The sequence below is a fragment of the Oratosquilla oratoria genome, chromosome 34 (genome assembly GCF_046742065.1).
Source record: "Oratosquilla oratoria isolate Oo_2021 chromosome 34, ASM4674206v1, whole genome shotgun sequence".
NCBI classification, from domain to species: domain Eukaryota; kingdom Metazoa; phylum Arthropoda; class Malacostraca; order Stomatopoda; family Squillidae; genus Oratosquilla; species Oratosquilla oratoria.
Window position 1 is genome coordinate 33,764,391 of NC_134810.1, and position 19,359 is coordinate 33,783,749.

Consider the following 19,359-nt stretch of genomic DNA (forward strand, 5'->3'; position numbering starts at 1 on the left):
CATGAGCGGAGACAGCAGTGAGTACCAGGGCGGAACTACTTTCTGCCATGGATGCGCTAGTGTGTATCGCACATGCGTAGCTAATTGTAGATTCATCATGTGGACGGCTGGGAGGCTTGGGCTCACCGACACAGAAAAGCTTTTCGAGCCAGACTTCGATGAAGACGACAGGAGGCTCTCAGAGTCCGGAAACAAGCTTCTTCGCCAAAACGACAAAAATCGGTTTGTATTTACTTGTTTTGGTGCCAGTGTCTCGTCTCCTTCCTCTCTTTCTTAGCTCGTCCTCCAGCTTTCCTAGTTCATCCTCCAGCTTTCGTCTCCCTGTTGAAGATCTCGGGTGAAAGGAGCCCTCTCAATGACCATGTGGTCAACCCTCTTGGTGTGTGTGTGTGTGTGTGTGTGTGTGTGTGTGTGTGTGTGTGTGTGTGTGTGTGTGTGTGTGTGTGTGTGTGTGTGTGTGTGTGTGTGTGTGTGTGTGTGTGTGTGTGTGTATTCACTTGGTCTTTGGATCACGTGTTAGACTCGTGATCGACAGCTATTTCCCTCCTGGAAGAGAGCTCAGAGCTCGTAGGTCCGATCTATGGGTAATGCTATGACCTTGCACACACACACACCCCCAACTCCCCGCCCACGAGAGTTGGAGTAACACCCCTCAGCGCTGCGATACTGATATTATTTCAGCCCCGGGCGAGAGTCGAACCCGGACCTCCGTAGTGGCAGGCCAGAGCTCTAACCACAGCGCCATGGTGTGTGTGTGTGTGTGTGTGTGTGTGTGTGTGTGTGTGTGTGTGTGTGTGTGTGTGTGTGTGTGTGTGTGTGTGTGTGTGTGTGTGTGTGGTGTGTGTGTGTGTGTGTGTGTGTGTGTGTGTGTGTGTGTGTGTGTGTGTGTGTGTGTGTGTGTGTGTGTGTGTGTGTGTGTGTGTGTGTGTGTGTGTGTGTGTGTGTGTGTGTGTGTGTGTGTGTGTGTGTGTGTGTGTGTTTGCGTAAGGCCGCCTTAATATTTAATTCCTTTCCACAGGAACCTTGAAGATGACGGTGAGGGTATGATGGATGGGATGCGCATGGTTCCCCGGTGGCTAGGTCCTGGAGGTTACCCTGTTCCTGCGCCACCCGTTGGCCCTGGGCCCATCAGTTTCCCTGGCCCTATGCCACCCGTTGGCCCTGGGCCCATCGGTTTCCCTGGCTCTATTTGTAACCCAGATCTCTGCTTCATGAACTTCCAAATTTGCATGGCATCGTGCAGAGGCGCCGCTGGGGGTGGAAGCTACGGCAGCGACAGAAGCGGTGATAGCAGTGGAGGTGGCGGTGCTGGATTTAACTCTTGCTATAGGTGCCAAATAGAATTTCAAAGCTGCAATAGCTGCGGTGGTTTCTGGAGGGACCAGCAAAAGGGGAACAGGAAGAATTGATTGTTTGAAGAGATTCTAAATGAGTCAAGTAAGTCATCATTTTCTTTTTTCTATTTTCTCTCTTTCTCTTTCCCTTTATTGTTTTAGGACAATACATCACAAGTGACCTTTTTTTCAGGTTTGTGTCCTGGTTAAAAGGGGAATTCTGTTCATCATCTGGGGTTGGGGGGAAGTGTGAACCCACGACACCAAGTACATTCAATCTTTGGAGACACCATTTTTGTCCTGTGGTCTCATTGGCCGGATTTTTTTTTTTTTTTTTTTTTGTAACGTGTGCTGCTTTATTATCTTTTTTTTTTTTTTTTTTTGTAACGTGTGCTGCTTGAATTTTGATAAGAAATATCTCAATCAGCCATTCGATTAAGCTCTTTGAAGTACTGGATCGTGGTCTCTGGTGTAGTTGGTGATTTTGTTCTGGCTAGAAGAAGATGATCTCATTCAGTTTACGGCAACCTCTGGGTCAAAAGGGTTTAATCCAAACAAGGCCAGACAGACAGCCAGCCACACTCCCAACCATTACCTCACTAGGAAATGCCTCAAGGGTGTAAGATTTGTTCAAATACAACACTAGGCGCTGAAATAACCAAATCCAGTCCACACACACGCACACACAAACACCCACGCGCGCACAAACCCACGCGCACACACACACACACACACACACACACACACACACAAACACACACACGTGCACACACACGTGTACACTCACACACACACACACATTTGGTTCGAATCCTGCCCAGGGCCGAAATTATTTCGGTACCGCTGCGCTTCGGGTCGTTACTCTGACTCTCGTGGGCGGGGAGTTGGGTGTGTGTGTGTGTGTAAGGTCATAGCATTACCCATAGATCGGACCTACGAGCTCTGAGCTCTCTTCCGGGAGGGAAATAGCTGTCGATCACGAGTCCAACACGTGATCCAAAGACCAAGTGAATTAATAAATTAATGAATTAATACACAAACACACACACACACACACACACACACACACACATACGTAAAAACACATAAACTGAATGCTGTCACGTTACATGAAAAAATGAGTATATCATGAGTGTTTATAATTGAGAGTCACGCACTTATATTGCGCTTTAAGAAAATACATAATATCAACAGACTTTCCCACTTGAAAGACTCGACGATGAAAAAAAAACAAGATGGAGGGGAGATGATATATGCTGCTTAAAATCACAATCAGTTTCTCCCTGACACTTTGATATAGACTGCACACGGATGCCTTGGGAGATAGACAATCATCATTTCAAGTCAACACAATCACTTGGGGTAATTTAAAAATTAAACCCGTAAGATACAACAAGGAAACACATAACATGATTAAACAACAATTACACAACGAACATTTGCGCTCGAGGTAGATTTATTTTCCTCCATTTTTCATCGACATACAAAATGGCTTTTTCACCAGCACGAGTTGATAGTCAGTAATTATCCAATTGTCAACCGGCTACAGAAAGGCACAGGCCAACGAGAAGATACAGGAAGACATCAGAAGTATAGAAGACGTGGGGTCCCAAGCGAAGAAGCGACCACTTCGGTTCGGTGAAGCGCAGTCAACACAGACAGAGGAGACGACTTGGGACTGGTTGTGGCCCCCCACTCGCGCGCCTGTGGTACACATAGTAGTTCCATGATCAATATCCACCTAAAACCCATCAGAATCTTGAGGAGCCAGAATGAAAATACCTCAGAGGGCTTAACACTACATATGCACTCTTAATTGGACGAGTAAATTGTATCTGCATCTATTCTTGTTTCTTTCCCTTTCCGCAACAGAAGGATCGAGTGCAAGGGTCACTATAAACCAGGGGGTGTCTAACCCTAACGGTCCGCAGGATGGTCTTGAGTGTCCCACAAGGTGACAAGAGATTCTTCACCTCGAGTTACTTGTTACAGTGCAGGAAAATACTAAACAGTTAAGACGAAACATAAAAGCATTTACTACCTTTCATTTTTTTATGGCAATGGTATGATTTCATATTGTCATTTTTAGCAATAACGTTCTTTTATTGCTAATTTCCCACTAATATATAGTTACCAAGTCTGTTTATGACCATAACAACCAAGTGCCTTATTGGCCCTCGAAAAGATTGAGTTTAACACCCCTGTTACATACACTCCCATTTGCCGATTTGATATGCTATCTCTAGAAAAATAAGCCTCCTTAAGGGGATTATGTATTAGAAGAGGCAGTTCCATGTCAATGGGTGGTAATAGATATGGAACTGCCTAGTGTTGGCCTTATGGTCTCTTGCAGTCTCATCCATTCTTATATTCTTACAAGCATCGCTGCTATCGTCTTTTCCTGCCCCACTCTTTCTTGAAACTGAACTAGTGATTGGCGCGCCCCAGCTGGTGGTGGTCTCTTGCAAGAAATCCACTGTGCCGTAAAAAGTCAAAAAGCATTAACTAAAAAAAATATATATATATCTTTTGAGAAAATCGACGGTAAAAGTTTGAATGCTCATTGCTTTTTTGCTACTTATATCTGCGTCTTGTAGTTATGCAGACTTTGGGAGGACTGACATTAGAACTGTTGCTTTATGGCATTGGATTCCCACAAAATCATGAACAAATAGTAAACGTCTTCTAATAATGTAGACAACATGTAGAGTTAATGAAGTCTGTTTGTTGAGACCCCGATATAATGGTAAGATAAGATTAACCTACCTAAAGAATGAAGTTCGACTCTTTCTGCTGATTCTATACATACGAAAACTGCGAAAAATAGCAGTGTTGAAGTTAATGCGTTCTGCCGTTTTACGGCAGTATTGCTCCTCCCGACCATGTAGCAGACATAGACCACCGGCCCAGAGAGAGGTCATTGAAGTAATCCAAGAGCCAAGGGCCATCTATTTCACGGGATTTACCAAACTTTGGGTGGTGGGTCTGGATTTTTGTTTTTTTTTTTTTTTTTTTTTTTTTTTTTTTTTTTTTTTTTTTTTTTTTTTTTTTTTTTTTTTTTTTGACTTGTCACCCCGGACTGTGATGCCAAATCTTAATGGAAGTTTCACTTCCAAACTTGTTATGAGACAATGTAGTATTACATTTGTTTTATTTCAATAACAAAATATACAATAAAATCAAAACTTTTGGATGTATGGTTCATGTTCATTAGTTTTCAAGAGACTGGACAGATTTACGCAAGCACATGTGACAACACTGCCTGATGAGAGGGACACGCAGCCTTGTAGGAAACGGTTGTCTTTTTTGTTGTCAGATGTCTTTTGTGCTTGCTCTCGTGCACAACTACGAGTATGCCTCTTCCAGACAACGAACTATTTCAACATAAAATTTGTAGATGCTGTGGAGAAATAAATACAAACGTATGTATGACATAACACCGGAATATTGGGGAAAAGTTCAAATATTCCACTCATATTCTTAATCAATGTCACAATACCGCCAAGAAACGCTTTTGCAAGGCTTTCAATCAAGAACAAGGAAACCATTAACAACTTAATACACTTGTTCTTCCTTTTCATGAAAATTTTCTTAGTATTGTCTACTTACACAAGAAATTGGATATCAAATCAGCCTTTAAATATGACCACACCATTAAGAAAACTTTAATTAAGAACAGCCCTCCTAACAACTACGGTGTGATCTATAAAATTCCTTGCCAAGATTGTTACAAATTTGATATTAGACAAACTGGGAAAAACTTGGAAACAAGGATTTCCCAACATAAATATAGTGTGAAATCTGCCCCGGAAAATAATGCGTTATTTCAACATAAAGCATTATACAACCATCATATTGATTGGTCTAAGGCAACAATTTTAGCCAAAGGAAAGAGCCTACAAGAAAGAAATATAATAGAATCGTTCCTAATATCAGGCACATTTGATAAAAATATAAACTTAAGCTATGGACATTTTAAATGTGATAAATTGGTAATCCAAATGGTCACCAAAATCTTTCCGCCAGATTGAACCTTATGTGTTGGTCAGGTCAATAGAGGTAAGGTCATCCCCCCTTCCCGCATAGTATTGTCTACCCCTCCCCCCACACCTATGGTTGCTACCTGGTACTTACATTTAAACACAACTCTGTATCTCTGTCTCCTACGGATTCCATCACAACGGGATCACACACACAACGATACGCTCTCATCAAGCAAGATGAGAGCATCCCCCTGTGTCATCATCCTCGCTCGAGTGTATTGATCAATCCGCTGTTATCCGATGTGGAAATAGTGACCGGTGTAAATGGTGAATAACATATAGCGTACTGTGATACTCTCTCACCTGGCAATATGAGAGCGACCCCCCGGGGCCATACCACCCCGAGCGCGGTAGAGTCGAGAAGCATCTTCTCCATCTCCAGCGACGAAGATAGCAACCACCCGGAAGTAAACCCCGACCTCCAGAAATCCAAGCGCCCCCGAACCAAACCCTTCCTGAAGAATGGCGCCCCGCCCAGCGACATCAGTGCCCCAGTCCCAGGGCCGGCAGCTGACCCCGGCCCCACCGAAGGTAATCACCTACCCGTTGATGACAAGTTGTACTGGCACCCTACCCCTTCCCCTGAACCTGCAACTCTTTCACGGACAACCCAGGGGGTCAAAGCAGAAGGGGACAAGCTGCAGCGTCCTTCGAACGCATCAGTAGCTGCTGCATCTGCAGACGGAGAGTGGCAGGTAGTTATGCCCCGCCGCAAGCGCCCCAGCAAACCCAAACCTGACGTGGGTCCTGTGAAGTTCCCAGTCCTCCTCAAGCCAGAAACAAACCCTGCCCGTTTTCTCAAGCTAGGATCCTGGCGTCAGGCCCAACTCATCAAGAACACGGTGGGACCCGTTGATGGCATTCGCCAGACACCGTCAGGTGAATGGCTCATAAGCTGTCTCACCGAAACCCAACAAGGTCGCCTCTTGCGTACCACGGCCTTGCAGACCGACCATAGCTACCCCCATCAAGATCCTCACTAGGATACCCAAAACCATTGTAGGAGTTGTCAAAAGTGTCCCCCTTGAAGAGGAGGCCGAGAAACTCCTAAAGGCTGATCTGGAAGCCCAGGACCTAGCGGTTGAAGATATCCTAAGACTCACTGCGAAGGACGGCACGCCCACTGGTTCATGGATATCCTCCCTTCCACTGTGAAGCTGGGCTACACCCTCCACCAAGTGGTCCCCTACGTTGCCCCAGTGAGGAGGTGCACCAGATGTCAGCTGCTGGGGCACTCCAAAAAGGAATGCCGCCGCAAGGTCCCCCGGTGCGCCAAGTGTGGTAAAGGACACGCCACACAGGACTGCAGAGATTCGCAACTCTTCTGTGTCAACTGTTGCGGCAACCACTCTGCGGCCTACTCCAAGTGCCCAGAAGTGGCAGTAAGGAGAATAGCGCATGAGCTAAAAAACCAGCGCTACACCCCCTTCTCGGAGGCTCTGGCCGTTGCCAGGGAACGCTGGGACTCCCACCTGAAAGAAGAGCGGGCGAAGGACCATGACTTCACTACAACGTCCGGACCCACCCGGGCAATGAACAGGCGCTCGCCCTCCAACCCCCCCCCCCCCACACACACACACCGGCTGCGCGGGCGAACCCGTCCCCCCTCTCCCGACGGCAAGAGCCCCCGCCACCACTGACACTGGGACTGAGGAAAGAAAGAAACTCAGACCCAGGAAGAGGAAACCCAAGGCTTCCAAGGCTAAAAACAAGGAGGCGGAACCACCCACAACTCCTCCCCACCCCAGGGAAGAGGATGAGGGCATCCCCTTAGATGACGGGGACAGCACCACCATGCATACAGACGACAGCGAGATCTCACACGAGCATACCTCGTCACCTTCCCCACTCCCACCCAACGACACACCCGCAGTCAGCACCATTAATTACCTCGTAGCCATCGTTGAGTCCCAATAACGGGACCTGGCACGGTCCAACCCACAAGCAGCCAAGCTACTAGATGGGATCTTCGTGGTCCTAAACTCCATCTTAGAGATCACCAACAATGGAGGTAATTAAAATCATGCAGTGGAACTGTAGGGCGATTAACACCGCCCGGTACCTCCTAGTGCAGCACCTTGCGGGAAGCTCCTATCAGGTACTTGCACTACAATCCTTCCACACCTCTCCCCACCAGTTGCCAACCCTGCCAGGGTATCACTACCCTCCCTTTTACGCAACCGACGACTCCGGCAAGGTTCAAACCGTCTCCATAGGACTGGCCGCCCGTCCTGGGTCACTTCCAGGCTCCCCACTGGAAAAAGGCTACGGGGTGGTATCCTCCGTTTCTTCACAGGATGACCGGTCGGTACACATCCTCAATTTTTACAACCCAACCACGTCGCGTAAATTCGAGTGGCTGGGAACCCTCCCGGACAATTGCATCGTGGTAGGTGACTTCAACAGAAGGGACGCCCTTTGGGAGGACGGATATCCCCGTTCCTCGCCAGAATTATGCCCCCAACTAGACGCGGCTGACATCGTCCTTCTTAACAATGGGAGGCACACTAGGCTACCTGACTAACCAGGAAATGGCACCTCAGCCTTAGATATCTCTTTCGCATCCCCAAACATTGCGGGGATTGCTGAATGGGCGGTCCAGGACGACCCTTTGTCCTCCGACCACCTCCCCATCACCATCACCTTACACCTCACCCCCACTACCCCCCCCCCCCCCGCCATCTCAGGCGACTTGCAACCTGGGAAAAGCTGACTGGACGACCTTTCAAGCCCACCTAGCCGACGCCCACCTCAAACTCGAGCTCACCCGCCCGGTAGAGGAATTAAACACCCTCTTCACGGACATTGTGCTCGAGGCGGCTCGGCTAGCCATCCCAATGACCGGCGGTAAACACGGGAGACGCGGCCATCCCTGGTGGACGGAGAACTGCAAGGAGGCCGTCGAAAAGAAGAAACTGGCCTACCAGCGGTACAAAAGGGAAGGCTCGGAGTCCGCCTACATCGCAATGAAACAGACCAAAGCTCTGTGCAAGAAGACCATTGCTCAAGCAAAACTAGTCTACTAGAAAAACGTCAAGAAGGACAAGCTGGACCTCACCGAAGCGTGGAAGAGGTTCAAGGAAATTAAGAGTCATTACAGCGCCCCCGATGATGACCTCAAGGCACCCGATGGGAGGGTGTTACGCACAGCCGAGGATAAGGCGGAGGGGCTCCTCCACCACTTTGCCAACGTGAGCTCCTCAGTTAGCCTCCCCGCTGAGAAGCGCAACTTCCGGGTAGCCCAGGATGACCTTGTGGGCCTCCCCCCCCTCTTCGAGCTGAAGTGGGCCCTCGAGGCCATAAAGGCCACCAAGAAATCCTCAGGTGCAGACCAAATCACGTACCCACTTCTGCGACACCTCCCTCCCGCCCTCCAGCAATCCTTGTTGGCGATCTACTACAAATGCTGGGGAGAAGGGGTGGTACCACTGGCATGGAAACATGCAATCGTGGTAACGGACCACGTTGTGAAGCTCTACCGAACACATCCGGCGAGCCCGAAGGCAGAGAAGAATTCTTCACGCTTGTTTTCTAGATATCTCCAAGGCTTTCGACACCGTTTGGCACACAAAGCTCCTATGGAAGCTGAAGTCCGTTGGGGTCTCCCCGGCAACCTTCAACTTCGTGAAGTCGTTTCTCACCGACAGAACGATAGCGGTCCGGTGGAAAGGGATCATAAGCTCACAAGCCAAAATCGACATGGGGGTCCCCCAAGGCTCCGTCGTCGCCCCCCTACTCTTCACCCTGCTACTAGCGGGGCTGGGAGAGGGGGTGCGACATGACACCGTAGTCACTGCCTACGCGGGCGACATAGCCCTCTGGATGAAGTCTAGGTACCGACGGCCAAAGAATAACTCGGCGAACCATCGGGCGGAGGTAGGGGTATTTCAAGAGCAAGTGGACGTGGTCGTGAACCACCTCATGGATCTTGGATTGACCCTCTCTGGGACCAAGACGGTATACATGCCGGTGCACAGCAAGGATTGCAACGCAGGTCAGTATCCGGACTGGAATAAAATCACGGTCTGCGGTACTGCTGTGAAACCCGCTGCCTCCGTCCGCTACCTGGGGGTCACCTTCCAGCGGGACGGCCTTTGGAACAAGCACCTGAGCCAAGTCTGCCTCAGTGCCAGACGGGCGCTCAATCTTGACAGAGTCATCCGTCGGGAAAAATGGGGCCAACGCAGGGAAACTCTGATTCCCATCCTTCAGAGCCTTGTGCGTTCCCGCCTTCTCTTCGGCACCCCCGCCCTCCACGACCTCCCTCTGACGGCCGTGCAAAGAATGGCTCGGGTAGAGTGCCAAGCGCTGCGACTAGGGCTAGGACTGGCAAAGTCGTTTCCCCAGGCCCAAGTCTACAATGAAGCCGGCCTCCTACCACTCTGGCACTGCCTGAAGAAGGATGCCTGCACATACCTATTCAGCTCTGCAAGGGTACCCAACTCTACAGATGACGAGATGGATGAGAGCCGGAACTCATCCTCCACCCCCGTTCCCGTTCACATCCTTCCCGTTACAGTAAGGGACATCTGCAAGAAGGCCAAGATCCAACCCGACCAGCGCCGGAGGATTGCCCAATGCCAGGTGGACCCCTTCCCTCCGTGAGCCCTCACCCCTCCTGAGGTGGAGCTTAACCTTCCCGGGCTTAGCCGTCGAGATGTCCCACACACGCTTGCAGCGAGAGCAAGGGAGCAGATTGCGCTCAAATACCTTGACGACCTGTTGATATATACAGACGGATCAGTACCCGAAGATGGGCGCTCAGGAGTGGGCATCTACTTGCACAACACAAAGGAAGCTTACACAGTGAATCTACCCCTCCCCCACCACCATCCTCACGGCTGAGCTCATCGCCACCAGAGAGACAGTGCGAAAAGTACTCCCCTTCCCCCACCCGCCACCGCAGGTAACGGTGCTATCAGACTCGAAATCCAGAATGGCAGCTGTGCGTCACGTCCCGCCATCCTTAACGACGTCCTGTGCCTTCTAACGGAGGCCGGCAGGGCGGGAATCCACTTCCGATCCCAATGGGCCTCCTCGCACGTGGGTCTCCGTGGCAACGAGATGGCAGACAAAATTGCCAAAACAGGTGCCACATTGCCTAACAGCAAAGTCACCCCTCTGCACATGACGTCTTTCGCAAAATAGACTGCGCTGCCTGGGACCTCTGGAAATCGGAGTACCACTCCACCGCTGTCGAACGAGGATGGCCCCTCAGGACCTGCCTTGGACCGACCCCTCCTACCTTCTCCTCTCTACCCCCGTACATCGCGGCAACAGTCAGCAGAATACGGGTGAATCACTGGCGGACCAAATATACCACTTCCTTCCCGCTACACCTGTGGCGCGGAAGTCCCCTTCACGCACTGCCTCTTCTTGTGCCCCGCAATGGAATCTCACTAAGGACAACCTTCAATGACCCTGCCACAGCCCTCGAACGCCTCGTTGCGGACGACTCCACCAAAGCCGACCTCCTCGTCCTCGCAGCCAACCTCGTCTGCTCCTCCGCAGTTGGGGGACTGTTGTAAACACCCCCACACCCCCCACACACACATGCGCCCGCATGCCCAAAAGTGAAAATCTAACTCTTACCCAATTACACAACTTTCCAAATCATACCAACACTTCCCTAACATCTCCAAACACACTACTTGAAGCCGTTCAGAAACTACAAGCCAATCCCTAAATCGGCTAGCTCCGCTGGGACTAAATTCACAAACCTACCTACAAAGAACTACAAAGGCGGAGCATGCCAACAGGAGACCTTTTGGTCCATATCTAGGTCGGATGCGAAAAAAAATCATAATAATAATAAATTAATAAATAAAAACTATAATAATGTAAATAAATAAAATACATAAATAAATGCATAGGTATAGTTAAATAATAAACAAACAGGTAAATAGAAAATAATAATAAATTGACATATAACTAATAATAAATGAGAATCAAACAGACAAATGATAACAAAACAAAAACAAATAATATAGAATAAATTATAATCATTACAGCATCTTGCTTAGGTGTTTATCTAAATGATTCTTAAAGCTTCGAATTGAACTACATTCCACTACATATGCAGGAAGTTTATTCCATTCATTAACTACACGGCTGGCAAAGTTGTTTCTACCTACTTCCAAATTGAATCTATTTCCAAACAGTTTGAGACCATTGTTTCTTGTCTGATTCTCATTCACTGTGAAAATTTTGTCACTTTTGATGTTGTCAATTCCCTCTGTCTTTTAGTCTGAAGATGTAATATACGAAAGTACTTACTGCTTACAAGTTTCTCTTCTCCTGTGATTATTTTGTATTTTCGGATCACGGTGATGTGATTGATTGCATATATATATATATATATATATATATATATATATATATATATATATGTGTGTGTGTGTGTGTGTGTGTGTGTGTGTGTGTGTGTGTGTGTGTGTATATGTATATGTATATGTATATGTATATGTATATGTATATGTATATGTATATGTATACATGCCGCGGACTTCGCCGGGGGCTTGGCTGCGCAAACAGCGGCCTACGGCCGCAGCTTTCCGCGATCTAATCCCTCGTTTTCCCCTTCGGCCTCGGTCTCGGGGCGAAACCCCAACACGGAATCCCCAGCACGAAGAAGAAGAAGAAGAAGAAGAAGAAGAAGAAGAAGAAGAAGAAGAAGAACAAGAAAAGAAAAAGACGAATAAGAAGAAAAGAAAAAGAATACCACCTGACCCCGACTTACCCAAGCACTTTTTCAAGAATATTTTTAGGACAAAGTGTCACCGTAATACCACCTGTCCCCGACTTCCATAAAGTTTTTTAGAAGAATATTTTTATTTAGACTTATATGTGTGTGTGTGTGTGTGTGTGTGTGTGTGTGTGTGTGTGTGTGTGTGTGTGTGTGTGTGTGTGTGTGTGTGTGTGTGTGTGTGTGTGTGTGTGTGTGTGTGTGTGTGTGTGTGTGTGTGTGTGTGTGTGCGTAAGTAACCACTAGGAAAAGTAAACTAACGAAGCAGAGCGCTTTCGTATAATTTCGTTAGTTTACTTTTCCTAGTGGTAACTTAAGCATTTGTGAACACACGCTCCTAGTGTTTTTATTGCATATATATACATATATATACATACATATATATATACATATATATACATATATATATATACATATACATATACATATATACAGTGCATACCTCACTGAAAATGCTAGCTATTTCTGCGCTTATAATTTTCCATATGCCTTACTATGGTCTTATTCTCCTTTGAATGGAGGCTCTTGGCTTCACTGTAGGCAGCCTTTATTGCTAGATCGTGATTTCGGGTACAAGACCCGTCTTCAGAAGCTTGGGATATTCTTATTCTGTGATTAAGAAGGGGAGGGTGAGTGTATGTTTGGGAGTGTAAGTGGGAGGTTATCAGGAGTGAAGAGAGGGCGAGGGAGGGAAGGGGTGGCTATTCTAGTAAGTGAGGAGATAGGTAAAGGGGTAGTGGAGTGGAAGGAGGTTTCCTCAAGGATAATGTGGATGAAGGTGAAACTGGGAAAGGAGATGTGGGTCTTTGTAAGTGCATATGGGCCGGGCAGTGAGAAGAGCATGGAAGAAAGGGAGGCCTTTTGGATAGATTTAAATGAGTGCATAGAGGGTTTAGGAAGAAATGTCAATGTAATAGTACTGGGAGACCTTAATGCTAGGGTGGGAAATGGTCCAATCGATGGAGTGGTTGGGAAGTGTGGAGTTCCAGGAAAGAATCGTAGTGGAGAGTTGATGGTGGAAATGTGTCTAGAAAGAGAGTTGATGATAGCAAATACAGTGTTTCGGAAGAAAGTCAAGCATAAGTACACATGGGAGAGGGTGGTGGAGGGAAGGGTGGTAGATAGAGCGCTAATGGATTATGTAGTGGTAAATAGGATTATGATAGGAAGAGTTAAGGATGTACATGTGCTAAGGGGAGAGGGTGGGGGAATATCAGATCATTTTTTGGTGGAAGGTAAGTTGAGAGTGGAGGATAGATGGAGAAGGAGGAAAGGGACAAAAGGTAGGGAGGTTCTTAGAGTGAACTCCTTGAATGAAAAGGAAAAGGAGAAGGAGTACGAAAAGAAGCTGAAGGAGGAGTGGGAGGGAGTAAAGGATAGAGCAGAGATGGGTGTGGAGGAGGAATGGGGATGGTTCAAGGAGGGAGTCTTAACGTGTGCAAGGATGGTGTATGGAACAAGAAGGACAGGGGGAAATAGAAGAAAGGGTAGTGAATGGTGGGATGAGGAAACAAAGAAGGTTGTAGAAGAGAAGAAGCGAGCATTCACAGATTGGTTACAAAAGAGGACAGGGGAGTCATATGAGACGTACAAAGAAAAGAAAAGAGAAGTAAAGCAAAAGGTAAAGGAGGCAAAGAGGAGAGCAGATGTGAAATGGGGTAGGAGTATGACAGAAAATTTTGAAAGTAATAAAAAGATGTTTTGGAAAGAAATTAAGAGAGGAAGAGGAGGCGAATCAAGTAGGGAAGAAAAGGTAAAAGGTACAGATGGAGAGTTGATAATGGAAGAGATGGCAGTGAGGGGAAGATGGGCAGAATATTTTAGGGAGTTGCTGAATGTGAAGGAGGATAGGGAAGGAAAGATAGCTGCAGTGGGAAATACGAAGAAAATGAGAGTGATGAGTGAGGAGAATGGAGGAGAAATAAGGAAGGATGAGGTGAAGGCAGTTGTAAAGATGATGAAAGCAGGTAAGGCACCTGGTCTGGATGGATGTCATGCAGAATGTCTGAAAAAGGGAGGTTCAGTGATGGTGGACTGGTTGGTGAGATTATTTAATGTTTGCTGGAGAGAGGGTAGAGTACCGGAGGACTGGAGTAGTGCCTGTATAGTTCCTCTTTACAAGGGGAAAAGGGGACAAGTGTGAATGTAGTAATTTCAGAGGGATTAGCCTGTTGAGTGTAGTAGGGAAGGCTTATGGGAGAATCTTAATTGAGAGGATTAGGAGAGGAACAGAAGGAGTAATTGGTGAGGAACAGTGTGGATTTAGGACGGGTAGAGGTTGTGTAGATCAGATCTTTGTGGTAAGACAGATATGTGAGAAAGCTATAGGAAAGGGGAAGGATGTTTTTTGGGCTTTTATGGATCTGGAAAAGGCTTATGATAGGGTAGACAGAAAGGCACTGTGGGAGGTTATGCAGATTTATGGGATAGGAGGAAAGCTTTTGGGAGCTGTCAAGAGTTTTTATGTGAGTAGTAGAGCATGTGTTAGGATTGGAAATGGAGAGAGTGAGTGGTTTGAAGTAAAGGTGGGACTTCGTCAAGGATGCGTTATGTCGCCCTGGCTGTTCAACTTATACATGGATGGGGTGGTGCGAGAGGTGAATGCTAGGGTAGTGAGTCAGGGATTGGAGATGGTTAAAGAAAATGGAGAAAAGTGGGAGGTGAGCCAGCTGTTGTTTGCGGACGACACTGCGCTTGTGGCAGGGTCAGAGGAGGGATTGAGGAAGCTGGTGGCAGAGTTTGGGAGAGTATGTGATAGAAGAAAGCTAAAGATAAATGTGGGTAAAAGTAAGGTGATGAGATGTACAAGGGGTGAAAGTGGCAGTAGACTGGAAGTGAACATTAAGGGAGAGCGACTGGAGGAAGTGGATAGTTTTAGATACTTGGGTGCAAGTGTAGCAGGAAAAGGTGGAGTGAAGGTGGAGGTAGAATGTAGATTGAGAGAAGCGAGTAAATGCCTTGGTGGTTTAAAGAGTGTAATGAGAAATAGACATTTGGGAATGGATGCGAAGAGGAGACTGTATGAAGGAGTGATTGTGCCAACAGCACTGTATGGGGCAGAAACGTGGAACATAAGAGAAGAAGAGAGAAGGAACTTGAATGTGTTTGAGATGAGGTGTCTGAGAAGTATGGTGGGGGTTACTAGGCTAGATAGAGTGAGAAATGAGGAGGTGAGGAGGAGAACAGGGGTGAAAAAGGATTTGGGAGATAGGGTATTAGGATGGTTTGGACACATGGAAAGAATGAGTGAAGAAAGACTAGTAAAAGAGGTATGGAAGGCAGATGTGGAGGGAGTGAACATGAGGGGACGTCCTAGGATGAGGTGGATGGATGGGGTGAAGGGGGCTTTGGGGAAGAGGGGAATGTCTGTTGAGGAAGGAAGGGAGAGGACGGAAGACAGAGGTGAGTGGAGAATGGTTGTATATGGATGATGTTGTGACTGCATGAGGAGGAATGGGCGGGGGGGTGGGGGGTGGGGTAGTATGTGTGAGTAAATTTTGACGCAGCCCGAAGGGATTTCTCCCCGTCCTCTCCTTATATGCAAAGGGGGACGGAGAGGGGGGGTCGCCGATTAAATGAAGCGGCCTTGCTGTGGATGTACTGTGTCTTGCGACACTGCTTCTGACCCAGGGCGGTGGGCGGGGTTCAGGGATGACCCGTCATCCAGGAGGTGCTCAGATGAGAGGAAGGGTGGGAGGGGTGTGGAGTGTATTTAGGGATGAAATGGGTGGGAGTGTTTTTATGCCTTTCCCTTTGTGGCTACCTCCCTTGGAAGGGGGAAAAAAGCCTTGGTATATGTATGTATGTATGTATGTGATTAAGAATGTTCCAATGAATGAAGTGATGATATTTCATTTTACATGTTTGCGTTCATACTTGCTCTCCACTGGGGGAGGTTACCTGTTAGCTCCGGTAGTGACGGGTTGTCGTATACATGGGAGAGGCTCAACTTCGTGTTGTGACGCAATATCGCATGCATGTTTTTGTGTCGTTTTGTCCCATACTTGGGTTTGTGGTGTTTTGTCCCATTCTTGGGTATGTGGCGGTTTGTCGCATGCGAATCTAGAATATTTGGGCCACGAAACTGCAACCTAGGACATTTGGGCCACAAGGGCCACCTGGTATGGATTTTTGGGCCACAAACTAATTTTTTTTCGTTCCCTTTCAATATATTACTTAATATTTTATATAAATTTGTTATTTTTGTGTTTTACGTTTTTTTTTTTTTTTTGTATTTTATGCCTTTTTGCAAGTACTCTGTCATGAAGTATTTTAGCTCTAGTTTATCGACCGTCCCAACCAGATCCTCTCCTACACCTCTGTGGAGATCTGTCAAGAGATGTCATATCAAATTCACTGAGCTACTCAACCATGCCAGCTGAGCTCGAAGTCATCACATCATCTAGAGGGGACCAGAAGATCTGTCTAGATGGCTTCATGTACACCAAGAAGTATGTTGCCAAGTCAGTTGATGAGATCGTTTGGCGGTGTGTCAAGCGTTCCTCTACCACCAAGTGCCCTGGTCTCATCAAGACCACCAAGACTGTCAGTGAACCTCGGGTTGTGTCGGATCACAACCACCTCGCTGATGCAGTTGGATGCCAGGTGGAGAAGACTCGCCAGTCCATGAAGAGGAAGGCTGCTACCACCAACGACCATCCCAACCAGATCCTCTCCACGGTTGCAGAGCTTCCAGAGGAGGTCAAGGCACGCATGCCTAAGGCCGACTCTACGAAGCGTGTCCTACGTCGCATCCGGGCCGAGCACCGTTCGAGGGATCCTTAGTCTCTGCTGCTGCTGCTGCTGCAGGATCTGGTCATCACTCACCAGCGGCGACGGCATCCAACCTCCACTATGACAGTGGGCAGGAGGAGGCAGATGAGCGCGTCATCATCTTGACCCCTCACCCCACGTCATCTGGAGGAGCTAGCAGCCTGTGCCGACGACTAGTGCATGGATGGCACCTTCTCCGTTTCTCCAAAACTCTCCATCCAGTTCCACGTGATCCAGGGTCGGTCCCACGGCGTCTACCTTCCTTTGGACTACGCCTTGCTACAACGCAAGACACAACCTGTTACAAAGGATTACAAAGGCGGAGCATGCCGACAGGAGATCTTTTGGTCCATAACTAGGTCGGATGCAAAAAAATCATAATGATAAATAAATAATTAAATAAAAATATAATAATATAAATAATGATAAGATAAATAAATGCATAGGTAGTTGAATAATAAACAAACAGGTAAATAGAAAATGATAATAAATTGACATATAACTAATAATAGATGAGAATCAAATAGACAAATGATAAAAAAAAAAAATAATATAAAATAGATTATAATCCTTACAGCTTCTTGCTTAAGTGTTTATCTAAATTATTCTTAAAGCTTCGAACTGAACTACATTCCACTACCTGTGCAGGAAGTTTATTCCATTCATTAACTACACGGTTGGCGAAGTTGTTTCTACCCACTTCCAAATTGAATCTATTTCCGGGCAGTTTGAGACCATTGTTTCTTGTCTGATTCTCATTCAATGCGAAAATTTTGTCACTTTTGATGTTGTCAATTCTCTTTAGAATTTTGAAGACCTGTATCAAGTCACCTCTGAGTCTACGCTTTTTTAGGGAAAACACATTCATATGTTTTAGTCGATTTTCGTCTGATTTATTTTTGATAATTGGAATCAGTTTTGTGGCTCGCCGTTGTATTTTTTCCAGGCTGTCAATGTCTTTAATGAGATTCGGTGACCATACGGAAACAGCATATTCCAAATGTGGATGAATTAACAATTTATATAGCTTGTTAATGATTGATGGACTTTAGAAGTCAAAAGATTGGGTAATCACTCCTAGAATCTTATTTGCTTTCTCAGAGGCTGAAATACACTGCTTAGATGATTTGAGATCGTTACTGATAATTACGCCGAGATCTTTTTCACTATCCACTTTTGTTATCGAATTTCCAAATAACTTGTAATCGTACTTACTGTTATTTTTACCTATGTGTATTACCTTGCATTTACTTGTGCTGAATTTCATTAGCCACTTTTCAGACCATTGCTGTAGTTTATCTAAATCTTCTTGAATATCTAATTGGTTTAAGTGACCATTTGCCATTCCGCACAGTTTTGTATCATCAGCAAATTTGGAAACCGTAGATTTTAGTTCATGGTCTATATCATTTATATATACTATGAATAGAAGTGGCCCAAGAACGGAACCCTGAGTAACTCCACTTGTAACATTTTTCCATCAAGAAGTTTTCCATTTAAAACAACTCTCTGCTTTCGATCGTTTAACCAATTACTAGTCCAACTTAATAGGCTACCACTTATTCCGTGTAAAGCTAATTTAGTAAGTAGTCTTTCGTGGGGGACGGTATCAAAAATTTTTACAAAGTCTAGATATATTACATCTATATTGTTTCTTTTGTCATAATTCGAGATAACTGTGTTGTAGAATTCGAGTAAGTTAGTCACGCAAGAACGTTTCCGTCTGAAACCATGCTGGCTATCATTTATAAAACGATTACTTTCTAAATGATGTTCGATAACATCTCTGATGATAGTTTCCATCATTTTTCCTACGATTGAAGTCAAATTTATAGGCCTAAAGTTATCTGGTTTCTTTTTGTCACCTTTTTTTAATATGGGAGTAAGGATAGGTAGCTTCCATTCTCTTGGGACATCTCCAGATATGATGGATTTCTTGAAAATAATTTCTAATGGAACAACAATCTCATTTTTCATTTCCTTTAAGATTCTTGGATGCCAACTGCCAGGCCCTGGTGTTTTATTAACTTTGAGTTTGTCTATACACCTTTAAATTTTTTCTTTTGTTATATTCACCGTAGTGAGTAAGTTTACTTAAGACTTTTCACAGGTTTCACTTTGGAGTTCACTTTGGGGTGTTTTGTTTACGAATACCGAGCTAAAATAATTGTTTAAAATATTACACATTCCTTTATTTGAATATTCAAGTTGACCGTCAGCAGATAATAGTGGACCAATGTAATTACTAACAACCTTTTTATCTCTAATGTAACTATAGAATTCTTTGGGATTCTCTTTAGATTTATGAGCGATATTCATTTCGTATTGTCGGTTTTTTTTTTTTCTCTCTTTTTTTATTATTGTCTTTTTTAAATCTCTATGTATTGATTCATAACTTTCATGGTCATTAGATGCACCCGAGTACTTATGTTTCTTATAAGCCTGTCTCTTTTTAAGCAATACG

At 45.9% G+C, this 19,359-nt stretch overlaps 1 protein-coding gene across 1 annotated transcript in view; it reads left to right on the plus strand.

Annotated features, from left to right (window-relative positions):
* Positions 1-3,064, plus strand: part of LOC143018377 (uncharacterized) — a 3,748-nt gene extending 684 nt beyond the window's left edge. Inside the window, exons 2-4 of the mRNA XM_076173736.1 lie at positions 1-222; positions 1,019-1,330; positions 2,884-3,064. The exon at positions 1-222 is cut by the window's left edge and continues 504 nt beyond it. Coding sequence (XP_076029851.1) covers positions 1-222; positions 1,019-1,330; positions 2,884-3,064 — 715 coding nt within the window. The remainder of the gene's footprint in view (positions 223-1,018; positions 1,331-2,883) is intronic.
* The last annotated feature ends 16,295 nt before the right edge of the window (positions 3,065-19,359 follow it).